Below are 21108 nucleotides of genomic sequence, written 5' to 3'. Positions count from 1 at the left end.
CACAATAAATCAACACAAACACCTCATATCAGCTGACAAGCAGGGTAGTGAAGGGAGGATTTGGAGCTACAGGACCTGGGCACCTTGTATTTTAGTCAGTCGTGAACTCCTCTGTATACCAAAGTACTCTAGAGTCAAATGAGAAGCCATCTGTCTGATAGCTAAAGCTTGGCCTAATTGAGCCATGCAACAGGACTCAATTAAAATCTAAACACAGCAGCTAATCTACAACAGAATGGCTTAAAAAGAATCAAAGTGTTGCAATGGCCCAAAGTCCAGACCTCAGCAGGACTGAATAGTCTGAGAGTGCTGTGCACAAAACAAAACGCTTAAAGAAGAACGAGCCAAGAGGCCACAACCATGTGAGACACTGATAAAGTCATACAGAAACAATTACTTCAGATAATTGATGCTAAAGGTGGTTCTACAAGCTCCTGAATCATGGGGTGCACTTAGTTTTTCACTCATTGACTGGTTCCATGGTGACCCAAAATAGTCATGCCATCTTAACTCCTACAACATCTTTGCCATGCTAGCTGTGTAGTTGTGGATGTTGGGAATGTGGGTATCTCGGGCTCTCGCTCAGGCATATTCCCATACAGTCTGCCTGGCACTGCACAGCCCTGCTGACGGGAAATGCCTGCTGCTAATTACACACAGGTGGACTCGGTGCACAGATAAGCCTGTGCACATTTGTGTTTTTTAGAGGATTTTGTTTGTTTGCTTGCTTGCTTGTTTGTTTTTGCCTGTGACCGTTCATCTCTATTGCCGTCTCCATTTGAAACCCCAGAGTTATTGCACATTTTATTGTCTTGTTTTCATTTAACATTGTCCATTATTTGTGCATTGCTGCACAATCTGGTTAATTCTTCCCAGTCTAGTTAGTATAATGAAATCAATCTGTATAGTGCTAAGATTACATAGATGAAACAGTGTAACGACTGGAGGAGCTCAGTCTGCTGTTGCAAGAGGCAGCTTCCTGGTCCGTGTGTGTGTGATTATAAAGACTGAGGATGCTGTGTGCTTGAGGTCACAGTGAAACAACAGCAGATCACGCTGACAATTATCATGGACAGTGTATCATTACATTTAGCAGCAGCAGAGATGATAGAATTTCAAACATCTGACTTTAAAAAGGGCCGTTCTTCCTGCTGGGTATCAATGTTTGTGTGTCTGTGTGCACATGTGTGGAGGCCCATATGTGTGTGGCCTCCGTCCAAACCACCTATTGTTTATGTATGTCTCTGTAACAAAGCCCAGGACTGTGGAAGTGGTCAGAGGTATGTGTGTGGATGTGAGTGCTAGATGTGTTTTCACACCAGTATTTTCTCTCAGATGCTCATATATGAGGAGGGCAATCAGCACAAATGAGACAAGTGGGTTACCAGAGACCGCTGCACTGCTAACTGCATTGTGCCAGAGATTTGTGCCAACAAGACTTTTTTTTTCTCTTTCTGTTTCCATTCCTTAAACAAACAGCTAGATTGCTTCCCAGTGTTTTTTCATGTGCTCTCTCACCCCTATTATGTCTCTCTGAATTACATACAATGCAGTTCAAGCTTTTAACCCTCCCGAGCCAAAAGTCTGTAAGTGTACAAACTAGCAAACAGTTCAACAAGATGATAATAACAGCTGTGGAAGTCCAAAGTAACAAAGGGCATCTAATCAACTACTAATTAGAGGTACTTGTCCCTGATTTACTGGTAATACAATTTTCTGCTGCAATTTATTCTCCTGAACTGCAGTTTAGAGGCATTTTTTTAAATACACGTTTTTGGCCTTTGAATACTGTGTACTGCTACTTTTGATACTTAACCTTGGTTGGTTTGGAGTGTAACCAACTATTTTTTACATTTTGATATTGCAATTTTTCCATCAATCCATTATCTTCAATTTGTCCTGAGTTGGGTTTCAGTTGAAGCCGACTAGGCAAACGTCCTTCTCACCAGCAACAGTTTCCAATTCATCCAAACTTGAGGAGAACCTGAGCTGTTCTCAAGCCAGATGAAATGTACACTGCTGAAAAGGACTGAAACATGACGTCCCAGAGGTGTTCGACTGGATTTAGGTCAGGCAAACGGGGGGCCCAGTCAGTGGTATCAATTCCTTCATCCTCCAGGAACTATCTGCATATGACGGTTCATGAGTCCAGTTATTGTTGTCCACCAGGAGGAACCCAGGACCCGCAGCAGCAGTGTAGTATCTGACAGTGGGTCTAAAGCTGAGTCCAGCCATCCTACAGAGGAAACTCATGTATTTGCAGCCCTACTCTGTCAGTCATTTATGCCGTGACCATAGATTAGGGTCGGATCTTAGATAGATTGATGATTTGGAAAAGCCTCAACTTTCGGTTCAGTTCTCTCTTCACCACAACAGTCCATGTAACACTCCACGTTCCGTTACTCATGAATAAGATTTCAAGATGCTGGAATTCCATCGCTTGGTCCATCCTCTTTCATATCCTACCCGAACATGAAGCCAACAGAACCACATCATCTGCATGAGGAAGGTTGCAGGGAGGTTCCCAAGGCACATGCCCTCCTAAGCCTTGCTACGTCCTCAAACAGGACTTAAGACAAGAGGGAATCCTAGCAGAGTCAAACTCCAGTGAAAACAGGCCCGACTTTGCAGAGAGTAAGTGGATACACTTGGTTTTACGAGGACATGATGGCCCATGACAACTGACTCGCAAACCGCTTATTCATGCAGTTCCCCCAACAGGTGCTCCCGGAGGACCTGGTCATAACCATTCTCCAAGCCACCAAAACACACCTAGCTTCAACGTTCAAACCTCTGTGAATTATCCAGAAGTTCTGCAAGGGTGAAGATCAAGTCCTCTGTTCCACAGCTGGGACTTGATCCTGAATCCAAGTTGTAATTGCAACTTTAAAATATTGGAATTAAAAAAAAATACTGGTAGAAAAAACATTGGATCCCTTCATCCACCACTGAAGACCTGTTAAAGAAACTGCATGCATGTGTGCAGTGTGAGTGCACATGAGCTGCACTTCATTTAGGTGGCATACACATGTTGAATTCATCAGACTAATTCATGCAGCAGCCCACTTCCAGAGAATCATCAGTTGTATGATAAACAGTGTTAATGAAATGCGGTTTGCATGTCTCTCAAGCATAACACTACGATGTGCGTGTGTGTTTTTTGAGCGTGCTCATGTATGTTTTCTCCCCTCATGTAACCCTTGCCACTTCTTCCTCTCATAAATCACAGCAAAGGCGAGTTTCAGAAAAGAGTCTTCCCGCTGTCAAATAATCACAGTCAGGCAGAGGGGTAAACACACACCCACACACACCACCTGACTCCTTTTCACATGTGCAGCATGCCCAGCCACAAGTGTGTTTATTCGCGAGTGCAACACTGAGACAGACAGCGGACCTCAATCAGCAAGAAGGGCCCAAGCTCGCCATTGTTCAGCCTTCAAGGCTGCAGGGCGCAGATCAAAGCCTGACGGGCACCCGGCAACATGTTGGCAATTTTCTGTCCCAAACAAACAGCACTCTGGTATGCTTTATTGTGCGCTTTGGTTCTGCTTGTAGCCACTGACTATTTCTAAGAGCCGTGTATCACAAATTGCGCACACATAGAGCTAACACCGATTTCTGTCCCTGTGGTAACATTAAACAAAGGTTTTCATGGGCAGCCTCAAGAGGAAAAAATGAATCATATCCCAGCAAGAGAAAGAGGAAAGCGCTCTCTCACTATCTCACCTTCACCTTAATGCCATACAAGTTTGTTGAGCCTGCAGTTTGCAGCATATGCAGCGTGCGATTCTCGCTGAGACGCCGGCTCTGATGTGCAGACACCAGCTTTTCATGCTGCATCCTCGACAATCACACCCTCGTGGATAATTAGCAGTCTGCACCATAGGGAGTACAGTAAAGGCAGCTAAAGCAGCCTGCGGCTTCTTTCACCGGGATTAAGAGACGAGCGCATGCAAACAGACACACGCCTGAATCAACGCGCGCATTCACACATAAGCAAACACAGACATGTGCCCTCCTGCAGGCCATGTTATTTCCCAGAGATCTATTTAACAGCCTTCTAATTGATGGGAATGTGAGTCAAAGCTGTTTTTTTGTTGTTTTACCTGCTGAGGGATGCTGCAGGATAATGTGGCGCTGCAGACTAGAAATACAAGTTCTTTTTATGCGAGTGTGGTTCTTTATTTTGTTTTCTCCCACATTTACTTGAGGTTTTGGTGGTAATCTCCAACTCTTTTTCTCACTTTTTCTAAACATTAATCACCTATTTTTTATTTTTTTGCCTTTTGTTTTCTTTTACCCTCCATCCTTCCCTCCCTTTCTTCTCCAGCCTGATCCGTTTGTGGTTTGAGATGCAGAAATTTAGCAGCAGCCCCTCACCCCAACACTCTGAAACCCACCACACCGCTCATGTTTTTTTAGTTCAGCCTAGTTTTATTTGAATTCCAGCACACGTTTCATGCCTTGCAGAGTGTTTTAAAGTTAAGCTGTTATATTTAAAAAAAAAAAAAAAAAAAAAAGACAATAGATAAGGTACCTAACTCCCTTTGATTTTGTTTGTTTCATAGTTATTGAAACCCATTTTGTCATTGGTTTTCAGTGAACACCGACTCTTATTTCTATTGCTGATTTAATGAAGCTTGTATATTTTAAAGTATTTTATTACCAGACATACCAGAGCTCTCTCCACTGCTCATTGCATGAAATATTGCTTCAGGCAGCTCTAGCAATTCCTCAAGTTAGTAGAAATTCTATGCTACTACTTATTAATGCAAGCAGTCCGATGTCAGACATTAGCTACAGGGTTTTATTACTGAAAATAAACCTTTCATACACATCTCGTCGCAAAGAAAAAGACCCAAGTAGCAGTTGTACCCACAATTCATAAGGCTCTTTGTCGCTTGTTAGCGGCCATAAATCAGTCCCTTTTAGATTGTGCAGCAGCCGCTGACCTCGCATTGTTCACCTCTCCTGCTCATCCTGACGAGTCTTGAAGGAGCCAGACCCCGATAAATGCTCCCAGATGCAGAGATGTCCCTGCATAGATGTATGTATACATGGTAGAGCTTAGTGTGCATGTAGGGATGTAGCCTCGGAAAACTCAGAGGGACATTTGAAATTCTCATGGGAAACTCAGGATGTTGTTTTTAATAGAGCGGTGGACATCCAGCCTGTCCTGTGCTGCATTCAGTGAAGGATATAAGGAGCATTTCATATTTAGTCTTCACACTCCTCTGAACTTTGGACAGTCATGGTGAAATTATTGCCGTCCAATTGGTCCCAGTCATTTGTTCCACCCTGGTCTCGGCTACCTACTGCTGACTTCACAAGGGTTCCTTAATCAAAAAGACATTCTGTAAAGACGCACTTTTTATGCTTTTTTATAAATCTCTTTTACAGGCTGCTTTCAAGTTTGACAGCAGTCTGTAGCCACGCTGGCAAATTATGAGGCAAAAGCAAAGCAGTAAATGATCAGATGAGCGGGTAACGAGAGCAGCTTCACGTATCGCTCCCTCTCTGTACCTACTGCCCATCCAGCAAAGCAGGCCAAGATGAGACTGTGGTAGGGTTGCATCCGTGGGGCTGGTAAATCAGGAGATCATCAGAAAAGCCAAGACTTGTGTGCGCCATCCAAGGCCAGAAGTGATTATTGTTAATGATGGTTTCCACCCTGGAAAGCCACCAGGACTGTGAACAGTTGAGCAAGCCAGTACTTAAGGGACCCTGTAAAAACAGTTAGCTTAACATAGAGTAGGGTTGTTAAGAAGGAAGGCGGCAGGAAGTCAACGTTAGCCCTTACCACATACATCACATATAAGTGTTTGTCAGGAAAGTTTGATCCAAGAGCCGGCTCTTCCTTCATGTTTAAGTAATCCAAAGATTTGAGCGCCTTTGAACTGAGCGTAGAGGAAGTTCAGTGACTGCTTGTTAGTTGTTTTTATCGAGGTAAACAAAGTGGACATCTCCAACTGCTGCTTCAGTGCTGGAGAGTGGATGAATAGGGACTTTCTTAACTGCCTGTTGTATAATCTAAGCACCACAAACACACACACACACACACAGGAGATGTGGGGGTGTGTCAAAGTAATGCAACTGGAACAAATCCACTCAAGTAATATAATTATACAGCACATAGCCTGGGAGGCCTTTATCTGAGTGTTACTTGCGCGCGCACACACACACACACACACACACACACACACACACACACACAGAGGGCAGGATATACATAGACCTACACATTTACTTAAATACAAAAATGAAAAACCTTCTTTTTCCTACTTTTTCACTCTGAAGTTTCGGTTATTTTTGCTGTCCTCTCTTGAAATGTTTGCCTCTACAAATCCACTTAATTGCTTTTTCCAACACTAACACAATTTACATTTTTTCATAAGCGATATGGAGACAAGACTAAAACATTCTGAAATACTAATAAGTAACAGCTGGTGTAGGGTATCTTGCCGAGGAAAGATTGTCTTGTCCGTGGACTGAAAACAAATAGCGACTTCAGTGTTTTGAAGCAATGCTTTATTCACAGCAGACTCGGTAGGGTGACCTGCAAGTATAATTATTGGCTCATTATGCCTTATTAAACCAGTAATTAAAGGAGCACTTTTTTCTTCTTCTTCTTCTTTTTTTTAAATAGGCCTATTTTCTTTCTTGTTGAGAGTCTAATGAAAAGATTGATACCATTCTCATGTCTGCAGGTTAAATATAAGCTCCAGACAAAAGTGCCTGGCTTAGTTTAATTAGCATAAACACGGCAAACAAGGGGAAATTGCTGGAATTGCTCTGAGGGAAGGTGAAATCTCTAGAGCCTACTAATCACAACTTTATCGGCACAAAAAACGACACTTAAAAATGACAGTGTGGAGCTTACCTTCTTCTGGCTTCAATTCTTTACCGAGAGAGGTGCCTTTGCTTTAATGTGACTCTCAACAAGCAGTGGGCCAGTGTGTATTCATATAATGTTCCCAACACAAGATAAGGTGTCATGTCGCTATTACTTGGGCTTCATTTATAAAAACGTTCTCATACTTTCTACATGATTTTATATTTTCTAACATCTTTCCCTCATTGTTAAAAGATACCTATATAATGCCTGCACAAAGGAGGCTTTAGCAGAGAGATATATATAGATAGATATTTTCTGTGTAATTTTGTTATGCAACTATAATGTCAAACTTTCAAAATTTAATGAAATCTAGAAAAATGACTTTTTATTGATTGGCTAATACCAAAATTCTTTTCCATAATGATTCATTATTTAAATAAATAAACTTTTGATTTTATATATTTCAATTTACTCCAAATTATAGCCTCGTGCTAAAGACAGCAGAGTCTTTCTTTTTTTTTTTTTTTTTGAGTGCATGTACCGAAAAAGAAAAGCAAAAATTTCGTCTTCCTAAAAGCGTGTTTGGCTTTTTTAAAAACGTCTCAACACAAAAGCAGCCGTGGTTACGTGTCTTTAATTTGATAGATGAATTACATAACACTGCATCCTGCTTTTAATTCAAAACACCTTTCGTCTGGCAATTTATTGATAATTCCTATCATAAAGCTCACGCAAAGTTCACGGCAGGCGTGGAGGCATGTGTGTCCAAAATTGCAATAGCTCTTACATAACTGACAGGAAAATCACTAAAGTCTACACTACATTTCCATGTCAGAGTAAGGTTTTTATAAACGACTGCTTATTCCTGTTTGAGTCATTTTTAGAAATGAAGCCCCTAAAGTGGTTCAGTGGCAACAGGGCTCTCGGGACTTTGTGTTGGTCATAATTTATCTTTGTTTCTTTCCCAACAGGGTCCACTTGGCTTAGATGGCAAACCAGTGAGTATTCTCAGCCAAATTTGTCAAGTATGCCCAAAATGAAAGAAACAAGTTTGATTTTTAACTCTGTTTTCTTTCCTCTCAGGGTCCACCAGGTCTGAAGGGAAGCCAGGTACACCGTCACTTGCCTCTTATTCTTACTTTCTTATTTTATTTAATTTATTCAGTTCTTATTTAAAGATTTTTCCTATTATAAATCCAGCTGGACTCTGCATTTGTCCTGTAAGACCGGTGAGAGTTTACTATACCTCATTAATCATTTTTACTCGCCCTGAGAAGTCACTGCAAGTGTGTGAAAAACCCGGTAGCCATCTTACTTCCTGTTCCACCTCTTAAGTCATCCCAATGGCTCACAGCCACGGGGGTAGTCTGGGCTCAGCTGAGCTGAGTGTTGAAATCCCCTTTGCACTCCCATCCATCAACTCGAAATGCTGGTGCACTCAGAGGCACGCCCAGGTGCAGCGTGGAAACAGGTGAAGCAGAGCGAATGGGTTACACACCATTTGGGAAAGTAAGAAAGAGATTAGTTTATAACCTTCAAACAGAGACTCTTTAAAAAGTCATTATTGTGCCCCCTCCGCCCCTCCTTCAGCACATCGCAGCGCTCACCCACAAGAGGCATAAGTCATCAGCTGAAATGTAAACCCCCTCGCAGCATAATGAGAGCTGTTCCTCTCCAAACACCATTAAGCTGTTCCTGTTCCTGTGAAAGGAGTCCTGAGGCTGGGTGTATCCTTTAATAGGTTTCTCCCCATCAACAAGGGTCTGGCATAAAACCCTCAAAAGGCGTGACTCATGACCAGAGTCGCCTGCAAACCCAAAGGGTGGGGGCATGAAAACAACATAAAAAAGGGGGAAAACATGTAGCACATTTTTCATCTTTGAGGGACTTCTGTTTCCAAAATTAATAATGAGGTTTTTATGAGCTGGCTTTTGAATCAATTGGAAAACTAAAGATTTTTTTTATCATTTCCCCTTTTAAAATGCCATTCCTGCACATAAAATACACAATAAATGAAATTAAACCAGATGGGAAATCAGTTTATTGAAATTCAACTGATTTTATTTTGTTGTGTTTTAGATCATTTTGAATGAGGAAGTTGACTGTAAAGTTAGTCTTGTTTGAACAATTTGTGGCTTGGCTCTGAGTTAAAGGCTTTCTTCCGCTCGCTCTTTGGACTGAAAGAGCGAGCAGCACGGGAGATAAGCTCTGTCTGTCATCGCGTAGATAGTCACATTGACACACTGCTTGTCATCTTCACTGTTGTGCTCTTGAACGCGTTTATAGCTCTAAGATAAAACTGTTGCCAGACGAAAGAAGTTATGGAAGAAGGTACAAAATAGAGCAAAAGCCTTCAAAAGGTTCAAGGCAGATTTGGAATCAGGGGACTGAGAAACGGCAGATAGAGGGGACAAGTTGAGTGCGAAGGGTCTAACCTAAGTGGTGACTTGGCTTTAAGAGGTATGATCTGTCCATTGTTGTCACAGATGGACGGTGGATGCTTTCCACCTCTTATTCTTCTGCCTGTCACAGTCGCAGAGGGCCTGCAGTCAGTTTGCTGCTTGTGCTTTCATATTTGACATCCTTATGCTCCTTACCACCACCACCAGCAGCAGCATACTGAGACATGGCTCACCACAGAAATGGACAAAGGCCCTGCCTCATATATAGAGCTCATATGAGGATTTGAAACTGTCACAAAGTGGGACCGTGCACCAGTGTAGGATCACACAGGGATGTTTGATACCCCGTGTTTTTAGTTAGCATTTCAGCATTCCTCATCTAAAACATCTCAAGAGCTCCCAAGAGTCACTGATGGAGGAACAAAGGTTTTATCTCTGAGAAAACTTTTATCTCTCAAAGAGCACTCTTAAAAGGGATTCTTGGGACAAGCTTGAGTCATTTGGTATTCTTACTGTGAAATACACTCAGACAAAAGTGATGTTTGGATTGAGCGGTCTCAATGCCATGAATCCATTAAGCAGAATAACTGCCTTGTCTTACCATTTGATTGAAAACTCCCTTCTGAAGGGCCATTGAAGATGCGTGTGATGTGTGATAACTGATTTATCTTGACCAAGTGTCTCTGATTTTCTCCCCCCTCCTCCCACAGGGACCATCCGGACCCAAGGGAGAAAAGGTATGCTTAAATATGGATTTCAAAAGCCTTTCTAGACAAGTCAATGCACTGTACGAGTGTATTTCGAACATTTATTTATGGGCAGAAGGTGCTCGGACAACCTTGCCGTCGCCCTCTCACGTTCGAGTTTTCGCTGCGTGTCCATCAAAAGAGCCGTAGATTACATTTAGCTATGCGGGAGCTCATGTGTCTCTGCACATTCTCACGTCAAGGTACTAAGCAGGTTTACAGGCCTTCCGCAAAGCTCGATGATAGCCAGATGTTTTCCCGCTCTGTGAACCTCTGCCCAGCCTAAGATCTTAGCAACCGTAAGAGCTGTAAGTGCTGGCAAGAGGAGCCTCGTCGTGTAGTCGTTTCTCTCCACGATGCTGGTTGGCTGTGTGTATATGTTCGAGACTGCGTTTTAGCAGAACCAGGAGGGCAACACAACTGCATTAAAGTGCATCTGTCAGAGCGGGAATCAGCCTGATTAATGAGGCGATTGCATCTGACAGATGAAGCTGAGGTTCGGAAAATTGGCTCACTTCATGTAATCATGCTAGTAGCCCTGTGATGAGAACATGAACTCCAAAAAGTTGATCAGAAATCAGCTGTGTTCAGCATGTGCACTCCGCATTTCGACTTCATTGATATTGTGCTGTCAGATGATTTATGGCCTACCAAATGATTTATACAATAAATGTCAAAACACTGAGCTGTTTAGGAGACAGATGACCTTTGAACCACTTCCTTCCCAAAACCAAATCTTCCATTTTAAGCCTGTCTGTCATCGCTGCTCTACAGTAGCTGAGCTCTTTTGGATAACTGGTCTGCTGCACATATACAGGACTAATAACTGCTGACAATTGTTATTTTCCTGTTTTTCCTCCAGGGTGACCAAGGAGACATTGGGCCAAGGGTAAGTCTGTGTTTTCTGTATTCATCAGAGAAGGTTAAATATGTTGTTTTTGGCTGTTATATGCACATTTTGGAAACTATGTCCTTACTGCAGCTGACTCTGGAGAAAAGATGCTGTCCTTTATATGTTTTTTTTCTCTGTGTAATTTAAAAATGACCTTCCATTTAAACCTTACTTCCAGTTTTTGTTCTCCTTTTATTTTGAATTTTTGTCTGTTAGTGTTCTTCTTAAACATTCACCCTTTTTAAAGGTCATAAGCCGCACTTTCCTTTCAACTGAAACAAAAGACATACAGTACTGTGCAAAAGTCTGGAGCCAACCCTCATTTTTATCATATTTCGCTTCCAAGGAGCCAGACTGTCTTCTCATTGTTAAAGTGGTCTTGAGCAATAGCTCTCAAGGCTTTATAAAGATCTTTCAAAGTTTTTATTTGGACATTGGCTGCCTTTTCACTCATTTTTCAGTCCAGATGTTGTTTGTTTGTCAAGCCACTTAACACTGGACCGAGAACCAGTTTTAGATTGTGTCCTTAGGCAATTTGTTATTAGCCGCCTGTCGCAAAACACATCATTTGTTCACATTTCTTTAGTTGAATCGATGGAAACTGCCAAAGATAACACAGTTTGACAGACATAAAATATCATTTTTGCCACAATGAGGTGATTCCTACAGAAATGACGGGTAACTTGAGGCTTTTACACAGTCCTATTGAAGTTAAAGAGAAAAACAGAAGCTTGACATTTTAGAAATTTGGCTATTGCATGTGAAGCAACGCTTTAATGTGTTATTAAGTCAGTAAATAGAAATTCTGTTAAGTAGAGCCAGAGTTACAGTTTTCCCAATGAAGAGCTGTCTTTATGCTAATTGGCTGCTGTCTGAGATGAGTGGTAACACTCCTTTTATATGATTTTTGTGAGACAGAACCACCAGTTTTAAAAGCTATGCTTGAAATTAGCTTAATGTATTTTACCTTCATTATAACTGTAGAGCTTCCTCAGCTGGTTTCTAGTCTGCTATCACAAACTGAAAATCAAATGTCAGGGAGACTGAAGTGTTTATGTCATCTGAAAACCACTAAATGGTTTATTTGTTATCACAATGCGGGAAAAATCTGGATAAATAAGGATAAAAGTCTCGGTCTGTCTATAAAACGCATACACAAAGTATTTTAATAATCCAAAAGCAAACGTGTGTTTACCCAGTGTGGCTTCCCCACACACAACTGCACTGACAGCACACGAGGTTGGAGTCGCCCATCTCCAAAGCCAGACATGAGAAATGACGTTATTAGCAAACATTAAACCTTCACCATGTTACCTCAGTGGTCAGGGCGGCGTGCCAAAGCTCCCGTCTCTTACCCAAGCTAAGCTACTTTTTTTTAACATTACAGAGAAACCTCACCCTGCATCTGGTCTATGTTGTCAGTGCTGCCTTTTCATCTGATATCATTCCTCCCTCCATGAGAGCTCCCATTTCATTTAGTGTGGTTTGAAAATAAAACCTCTGTTCTTTACATGGTAAACAGTTTCAAATCTTTAAAGAGGTCACATACCCATGAATGTTTTTTTTAGAGCGCTTAGATCAGAATGCCACATAAAGCTGCTTCTTCACATGAATTTTAAAGTGGGGATGAACATGAAAATGTGTTACAAGCATGTTTCTAATGGCTCTAAAATCTTCTCATAGCCATTCGTTTCTTGTGTTTATTACCACCAGTATCCTTCGATCTGTCCATCCATCCATTTTCAACTGCTTATCCTATGTCTGGTAGTGCAGGCAGCAGTCTAAGCAGAGAAACCCGGACTTGTCTCACCTTTGCCATCTCTCCCAGCTCATCCTGGGGGACGCCGAGTCATTCCCAAGTCAGCTGAGAGATGGATCAGTAGATGGATTGTAGATTAGAAATGTGGAAGTACATCTCCTATGACTTGAACCCCAGTAATGGAATCACAGAAGAGTCTACGATTATTGGAGTTAAACTGGCTATTGTTTTATACCAAAAGCTAAATGGAGAGTAAATATGATGTGGCTACTCAACGGAACAGTATTTATGATGCGGTTCAAAAAATTACAGAAATTCCTGATTCCTATCAAGGCGTAAGCCATTTGATTTCCCCACCTATCCTTTCAGATAGTTTGTGCAAGAATTGAATCTCCTTTGGCATTTTGCATTACATAGTTATTCCAAATGATAAATATTGCACTTGGCCCAAGCCTCTGCAGCTTTGATGTCCTTGGATAAATCTGCAGCCCCAAAAACCTCAAGCTTGGTTCAAATCAAACCCAACAGCTCCTAAAGCTACTGTAGATGTGGCTGAGGTTTGGCTCCCTCATATAGGTTGTCACAGATACGTCTGTAGATGGGTTAGAAAACAAAAATCTCTTGCTTGCTCAGTACTATTTTTAACAGTCTGATTGTTTTCAGGTCATTAAATATGCTCATTTATCACCTTACTGTGATTTCAAAACTGTATTTAAAGGTTCAGCTTTGACCTTTACGGGCAGATAAGCGTATGTGTGAAAACAGAAAGCAACCGCGAATCTCCGTCAATGTGCTGCTTCCTGTCAGTCCATCACTTTTAGTGCCTCTTCCAGGCTGATTCTGGTCTCAGACCAGGATACCAAAGCAGGATAACAGGGTTATTAAAACAAAATGTTAAAGAACCACCAAGATCATGTGAGAAAAAGGTCATGTATAGTGCTGCGTCTTTCTCCAAAGCAACTTTTTGTTGAGTGGAGTAAAGCTGGTAGCTATTTTTCCCAAGCCTCCATACAGTCAAATCCATACAGAGGACATTGTCACTGCATGTTTAGGTTCATCTGGGGGCTGTATTGAAAGACAAGCTCTGATGAGAGTTTGATCCCCTGCCAAATCCTGCCTTTGCCTCCCTGAGAGCATCTGCAAACAGGCCATAGTGAGACGGGCCTCCAGGGATGAATGGCCATTTGTCTTAGTATCAGCCTTAAGTCTGATGAGAACAATGTAAAGGGGAAACCCACCATGAAACAGTCTATTCTCTTATGCAGTGTTTAAGGAGCATATGCATAAGTGGTCTTCATGGTGGGAACGGTGTGAATAAGCGACTGTGACAGTGGGCAGAGAGGGGTGCACAGGCCCAGAGAGGAGGAGGTGGAGTCTGCGGTGGTGCAAAAACCTCAGCCATCCAGCCCTCACCAGAGCCTGTTAGCAGAACCTTCTCTAGCAGCTCTTCTTCTTCTGTCACTCTCCCACCCCCCCTCTCTTAGATCTTCTCCCCATCCTTCCCTCCCTCCCTTGTGTTTTTGAGGGAGCTGAACCAAAGAAGCGACACAGTGCTCCAGGCTCTGCGGCAGCAGAAAAACTCTGCTCCTTTCAGCCTGACAGACAATCAACACATTTACTGTGTTGACTGGAAAGAGCCAAACCACCACTGTTTCGTTTGGTCACAGTGGGAATGATCGGAAGGCACTAAATGTTGTGCACGCACACACACATACACACACACACACACTACTCCAAAATCATTTTTCAAGGGTCAAAAGACAGCTATTGGGCCTTACTTGCAGATTTTACAGATGTCTGTCTCACGATTTGCCGATGATACATTTTATTTGCACCTGATGGGTTTTTAACTGCATATGTAATTCGATTTGAAACAGCTGCAAACATGACTGTAATTCTGCGCTATCTTGTTCACCTTTTCCTCTTCTCTTCAGGGTCCTCCTATGTACGGCACACATGCAAGCCTGCACAGTAATCAGATTCTCACTGTTAAGGTTTGTGCCTCTTAGAGAACTGCTGTCGGACTGCCGAGCTACCGCTATCCCTGCAGACAGAGGAGCAAAACACCTCTCTTGCAGTTTTTCCCCTCCTTTCTTTGTGCTTAGAGCTTAAGAGGCTGTTGAACTCTTATCTGTTTTTCCTGCAGCATTTGTTTTCATGAACTCTGGACGCACGGTTAACAGCGGACCTCTGATTTCCAACTTATGTAACTGATGCTCTTCTCGCGCTCATTTTAATCCACTCCATGTCCTCTTCTCTCTTTTTTCTGTATCCCCTCTCCTTGTTTTCTCCCCTTTCTTTTCTTTTCATCACTGGTGCCCCCCTTTGCATCGTAGATGGTTTTCCCCAGAACTGACCACGGCTTTCTCTCTCGAGAGCCGACCAACAGCTTTCAGAGACTCTTTCTGAAGGTAGACCACAACTAAAAGGCATGTGTGCTTTTTCTTTTGTTTCCTTAACACTTTAACCCGCTTTTCCTTTCCGTGTTCTGACTAGCGTTTTCCCTTCTTTCCCACTTTTTCCACATTCTTCAGTCATGTTGCATGAAATTGATCTCGTGTTTCTTGTCTTTTGGTCAACTAAAAATGTATTGCCATGAATGATTAATTAAAAGTGTTTATATTCAGAGCTCCAAAGCGTTTTGAAACATAGGAAAACATCTTTGGAAGATGTGCCACCCACACTGTAGAAATGTGCGGTTCTCGTTAATCTTACTCCTCAGTGTCGACATCACTTCATCACTTTGGTTCAAGCTCAAGCCTAACAGGGACAAAATAATTATCAGTGCATAGGAATGAGGTTCTAGTCTGCTTTAAGGCACTGGTTATATCATTTTCATGAAAGTGTTTTTGACAAAGCAAACCATAATGCATCACATGTCTGTAGGGATGGGAGAGTAGCATCAAAGTGGAGACAAAACTGGTGCCTGATTTAGCCTAAATAGGCAGTGGGATGGTGGTAATTTTCAGTAAAAAAAAAAGATGGCACGCAGTTTAAATCCAGTGATCAGATGTATTTTTCACTTACAAATGAAGTTGTTTTGCCAGCATGGATTTGTTTGAAATGTCAGTCTAAATCACCAGATTAAAACTGTTCTTATTGGCCAGTTCCTCCTGCTGTTGTTCTTTATTACCAGTGCCCTGGTACAAAACCACACTAACTAACAAGCTGCATGCCAGTAATTGCAAGTTAAGTTTGAGGGATTTCTGCTCATAGCACAAAGCATATTTAAAGCTTTTCTTAATAAATGTGTTTGTGAGATCCGTGGCTTACAGTGACACACAGATAATTATCACCCAACTCTGCAGTTTCCCTCAGCTCTACAGAACTTTGGAGAGTCTTTTATCTCCCTGTTTTCTTACTTTCACTCTCTGTTCTCTCACTGCTCTTTCCTGGCAGTCGTTGCATCAAAAAGAGAAAGAAAATGTAGGCCCCCGCGTTTCCTCTCAAGCACCAAACAGCAAACAGTGTTCTCAACTAGCTGTTAAACATATGTGGAGCATTTAGCAGATAAAGAACCAAATATTTTTCTCAGGAAACTCGACGGGGTCTAAAATACGAGGGAATTTTGCAGTCATGTTTATCAGGTGGAGAGAAAGGCAACTGTAAATAAATAAACAGATTAAGGATTATACACCTTGACCGCCCACACATACAGCTGCAGAAGCTGAGGGGTAGTTCTTTGATGTTTGCCGTATAACCTTAACAGGTCGCTGGCATGTCAGTGTTTGCTTCTGTTGCCAAAAACAAATCAGTTAATGGGGGCGTTTAAGGAGTTTTATTTTAATATATTACGTTATCGTGTGTACTTAATAATGTATTTATTACAAGTTTGTAGTTGGTAGTTTATTTTTGCATTTTTTTCTCTTCTTGTTTTTTATCAGGGTGATCAGGGTCAGGCTGGACCTGCTGGTCCTCCCGGTCCCCCAGGTCCTCCAGGTCCCCGTGGCCCCCCTGGGAACACTGGAAAAGATGGACCTCGTGGTCTTCCCGGAGAGCCAGTAAGAGCATCTTTTTATCTCTACCCCTCTTCTTGAGCTAGCCATCGTTTCTTTACATTTGGCTTCTAAGGAGCCAGACTTTCTTGTTATTTTTCAAAGTGGTCTCGAGCAATAGTTCTCCAGGCTGTCTGTAGGTCTTTCAAAGTTCTTCTGTCGACTGCTTTTTCAGTTATTTTCAATGCAGGCCTTTTACCTGACCGATAAAAAAAACACCATTTGTTCAAATTTCTAAAATTGCACTAACAAGGTGATTTATAAAGAGCTCTTAGCTAAAAACTTGGCATATCCCAGCATGGTGTGCGGTGTGTTCTTGAAAATTTTGAGGCAAAAGAAGAAGTGACAGGCCTAAAAAACGTATCTAAAAGAAATGGAAAAAATCCAGCAAACCTGGCACAGGACCTGAGAGACGCATCTAGCCATTCACTGAAGACTGTCTCAGTCGAATGGTGGCTGTCGGTAAGCCATTCTTAAGAAAGAAAAACAGTTAAAAAGGCTGAGGTAAATTATACAAGAACTTAATTGAAAATAAATGGCAACATGTCGTATAGAGTGATGAGTCCAAGTTTGACATTTTTGGTTCATATCATCGTCAGTATGTACGGAGGAGGTCAGCAGAGAGGAACAACAGTGAGTGTTTACAGCCATCTGTAAAACACAGCGGAGCTGCAATTAAGCCAGCGGTGTTGAGGATTTCATCAAAACAGACGGCATTATGAACAATGCAAAGTACAGTCAGATTTTGATCCTCCATGCAATAAAAAACCTGAAAAGCTTCTGACTGGCAATGGCTTCATTTGTCAGCATGACAAAGATTCCAAACACACTGCAAACGCAGTAAATGGCCTCTATTTGTATAGTGCTTTACTTAGTCCCTAAGGACCCCAAAGCGCTTTACACATTCAGTCATCCACACATTCACACACTGGTGATGGCAAGCTACATTGTAGCCACAGCCACCCTGGGGCGCACTGACAGAGGCGAGGCTGCCGAACACTGGCACCACCGGGCCCTCTGACCACCACCAACGGGTGAAGTGTCTTGCCCACTTCACCAAGGACACAACGACCGAGACTGTCCAAGCAGGGGCTCGAACCAGCAACCTTCCGATTACAAGGCGAACTCCCAACTCTTGAGCCACGATCGCCCGGTAAAAGCATACCTGGATAGAAAAACAAACAGTGGATTGGCCTCTTCAGAGCCCAGACCTCAGCAGTATCGAAGCAGTGTAGGCTCATCTTGACAGAAAACAGAACAAAAGTTCTCCAAGAAGCCTGAAGAACTATTCCTGAAGACTGCTTAAAGAAATGACAAGAAATCTGCCTAAGAGAGTTCAGGGTGTGTGAAGAATAAAGGTGGTGATACCAAATATTGACTTTCGGGCTTGTATTTAAGTCAGTATTTCCATGTGTTTGCTGAAGTTTCAATAAATCACTGCACGTATTTCCCATTTTCCTTGTAAAATATGAAGAAATGATGGATGATTCAAGACTTTTGCACAGTATTGTACAAGAGCCAAATCCACACTGACTCAACAAAACAATGCCCTCCCACCCCCACTGTAGATCTCCTCTTACTCCATCCCTTCTGGCTGTCAAACTAAGGTTACACCACAAGCATTGCAGCCACTTAGAACACCTCAGTCATCAGTGGCTTTGTTACTCCCATCATACTCTTTAAGATAAGATAAGATAAGATAACCTTTATTAGTCCCACAACACTGTGACAGATTGCAAACTGCGTAGCTCCATAAGGGGCAAGGGTGTACACAGCAAATGGCAATGGACCCCTATTCTCATTTTTCTGGGATTTGCCAGCATGCTGTGGCTCACCTAAAGAAGTCCCAGAATAGCAAGTCTACTCCTGGCCTCATCTGTTTTGTGTAAGTTAGCGGCCACAAAGTTCTCCAACACCCCCCCTTTCCAAATCCACATTCTCCCACCCTCCTACCACAACTGTGTTGCTGTGCACGCTGAAACTGATATGGCACTGTGGTGAGTTCATGGGCAGTTTGCCGGTCTCACCAAACAATAGTACACTCCTCGCCTGTGGCCGTTTTCGTTTCTTAAAATTAACTTTTTGCTTCCCAGGGTCTAGTTCAGATGCAGCAAAACTTGCAGCTGTGGTTATTGAATTGAAGAGAAGGAGACTATGAAGGTAATTTTTGTTTATTCAAGTGTAGGAATGAATGCGCTGTTACCCTCAACTGGCACAAGAGAACAGCAAGGGATTCAAGTGAAAAATGTTGGTTTCGGTGTGGGTCACTTGAGAACTGCTGAACCAACAGCAGGGAAAGCCAGCGCAGCTCAGAAAATGACAAAAAACAGACGGGTCGAAGAGAAAAGGGGGCCCATCCTGTAACCTAGTCGATTGCAAATGTGCTCTTCAAGTTGATTAAAGGAGTTGCAAAACCCCAAAACAGCAAAACAAAGCACAGAGGCCTGCAGAGAGCCACTCCATGTTGTGGGCAGATGTCTAAGAGGGCCGAGCGGGAGAAAGTGAGCGAGACTGCCAGCCCTGGTGTACTGAAACCTCCATCGTTTTCTGTTATATAGAATGAAATGTCTCATGCTGTCGGGTAGCTCTGTCACCTTAAAATAAGAAGGTACTGGGTTTTAACCTTCCAATCAGCAGGGTCTACATGTTCTGCCTGCATGGCTTCCCACAGGATAATTGTCAAGTTAATTGGCAATTGGTCGGTTCGGGTGGATTGATGAATGTATGGATGGATAGATGTTGTTAAGGAAATATGATGAGAAAGAAAGAGCAGTGCCAAAAAGATGAAAGTAAAACAGGTCCAGAAAGCAGTAGGTAGGATCGCGATGACACTTTTTGCACGCTGGCCAGCTGGAGAATATCTAATCAGCTTCTGCATATTACTGAATGGAAGGCTAACAACCTTCAATTTATATCGTGCATTTATTAGGGTCCACTGGCCGATCAAGTAAACACAACTACTTGATAGTAGTGTGTGTATCTGTGTGTGAGGAAGCAATGGAGAGAGGCTCTTGCACAAGAGCCCTCTAAGCTGTCTCCGCCATGAATGACTTCATAGCAGATGTTTAGCTGCTTCCACCTGGCTCTCGCAGACAGTCGCTAAAAAAGATCTTTTTAGCTAAATAAAAAATATGTTAGCTCATTGATGGACAGAAGTTTGTGCTCACTGGCTTAACGCTCATCAAACACAGGCTTCAGTTTGAAGGCTTCAAATTCAAATCCAACTGCAAACAGAATAAAACTTGTTTAGTCTTCTTTTGTATGAATGGGTGTCAAAGCAAAGAAAGAAAACTCTCTTAATGCATTCTTAAGGGGCATTTTGCAAGTCTCTTGAACCCTTTTTGGGGAGGTCGACACGCCATAAGATTGATCATCACTGCTGACACGGGAACACCGCTGTCCAACAAGTTAGACCGAAGTTGGGTTTACATCTGGCTGTTGGAAAGGCCAAAAGAGCATAATTTTCAGAATTTTCCTGCTTATCCATGCATTAGGTAACCAGTTGTGGCCTGTATTGAAGCATCTGTCTTTGTTATTTTTCTCTGCTCATCATTCATCCATTTCCTGTAATTATTCTCTAAACAGTCCAGCTCGTGCTGAAGGAGCTGAAGTCTACAGACTGCCTTGAATGCCTTATTGAAAAGTGACATCTAGTGGCCAAAAAGGTTCATGTTCCTGAAGTAGATTCACCTCGTTAAATGTCTCCTCTGTCCTTTCAGGGTTTTCCTGGTCGCGATGGAGCTGAGGTGAGCAGAGTTCACACTAAGCTTTAAGAGTTTGTTTCGCATTTTGTTTGGTTTACAGCTGAAGCAATTTGGCTTTTGCTGTTGGAGTCTTTTTAGTTGGAATAATTTGACTGTCTGAAAAATTCATAATTTATTTTTTTAATATATTTCCACCTCAGGGGCCACAGGGACTGCCTGGGAAGCCGGTAAGACTGCTAACAAACTATTGATCTTAACTGAAGTGTTGCCATCAAAGGGCTCAAAAGCTGTTTTAATATAGCCAGATATATAGCTCTCTCTGCATTTAATGGCTGTTTTGAATTGCTAGGGAGAAGATGGGCAGCCTGGTTATCCACAACAGGGTCCCCCGGGGGAAAAGGTAAAGCCGAGCTTTACTCTACCACTCTCATGTCTCTGACATGGATGATTTTAAGTATGTTTCTAACCTTTGATGTGCATTTAAACAGGGCGAGCCTGGGAGTGCAGAAAAAGGAGAGCGAGGCATGGATGGACTTCCAGGATTAAAGGTAAGAAACATATCTGAAATTGTTTTTGAAATAATAATGATCAATAATAATGCTAACAATTATGCTATGAAAGAGTTTTACCATAATATGGTGTTCATGGTGCAAACAGGGTGACAAAGGAGAAAGAGGAGAGCAAGGACTGCAGGGAGCCATGGTATGTTATTTGTTATGCTTAAGGGCCAACTCTGTCCTTCTGCTATTATGCTGAGCCATCTATGCATCTCTAC

General features: G+C 42.3%; 1 protein-coding gene across 1 annotated transcript in view; it reads left to right on the top strand.

The window, feature by feature from the left end:
- col23a1b (collagen type XXIII alpha 1 chain b) overlaps positions 1-21108 on the top strand; it is a 127661-nt gene that overhangs the window by 97164 nt on the left and 9389 nt on the right. The window contains exons 6-16 of the mRNA XM_084944651.1: positions 7807-7833; positions 7919-7945; positions 9948-9974; positions 10846-10872; positions 14569-14628; positions 16519-16635; positions 20349-20375; positions 20534-20560; positions 20683-20733; positions 20822-20881; positions 20991-21035. Of these exons, the coding sequence (XP_084800777.1) occupies positions 7807-7833; positions 7919-7945; positions 9948-9974; positions 10846-10872; positions 14569-14628; positions 16519-16635; positions 20349-20375; positions 20534-20560; positions 20683-20733; positions 20822-20881; positions 20991-21035 (495 nt within the window). The remainder of the gene's footprint in view (positions 1-7806; positions 7834-7918; positions 7946-9947; positions 9975-10845; positions 10873-14568; positions 14629-16518; positions 16636-20348; positions 20376-20533; positions 20561-20682; positions 20734-20821; positions 20882-20990; positions 21036-21108) is intronic.

Source organism: Perissodus microlepis, chromosome 2 (assembly GCF_051167445.1).
Source record: "Perissodus microlepis isolate ML-2025 ecotype Zambia chromosome 2, ASM5116744v1, whole genome shotgun sequence".
Taxonomy (NCBI): domain Eukaryota; kingdom Metazoa; phylum Chordata; class Actinopteri; order Cichliformes; family Cichlidae; genus Perissodus; species Perissodus microlepis.
The sequence above is the reverse complement of the archived record's forward strand: the minus strand, read 5'-3'. Positions and strand labels throughout refer to the sequence as shown.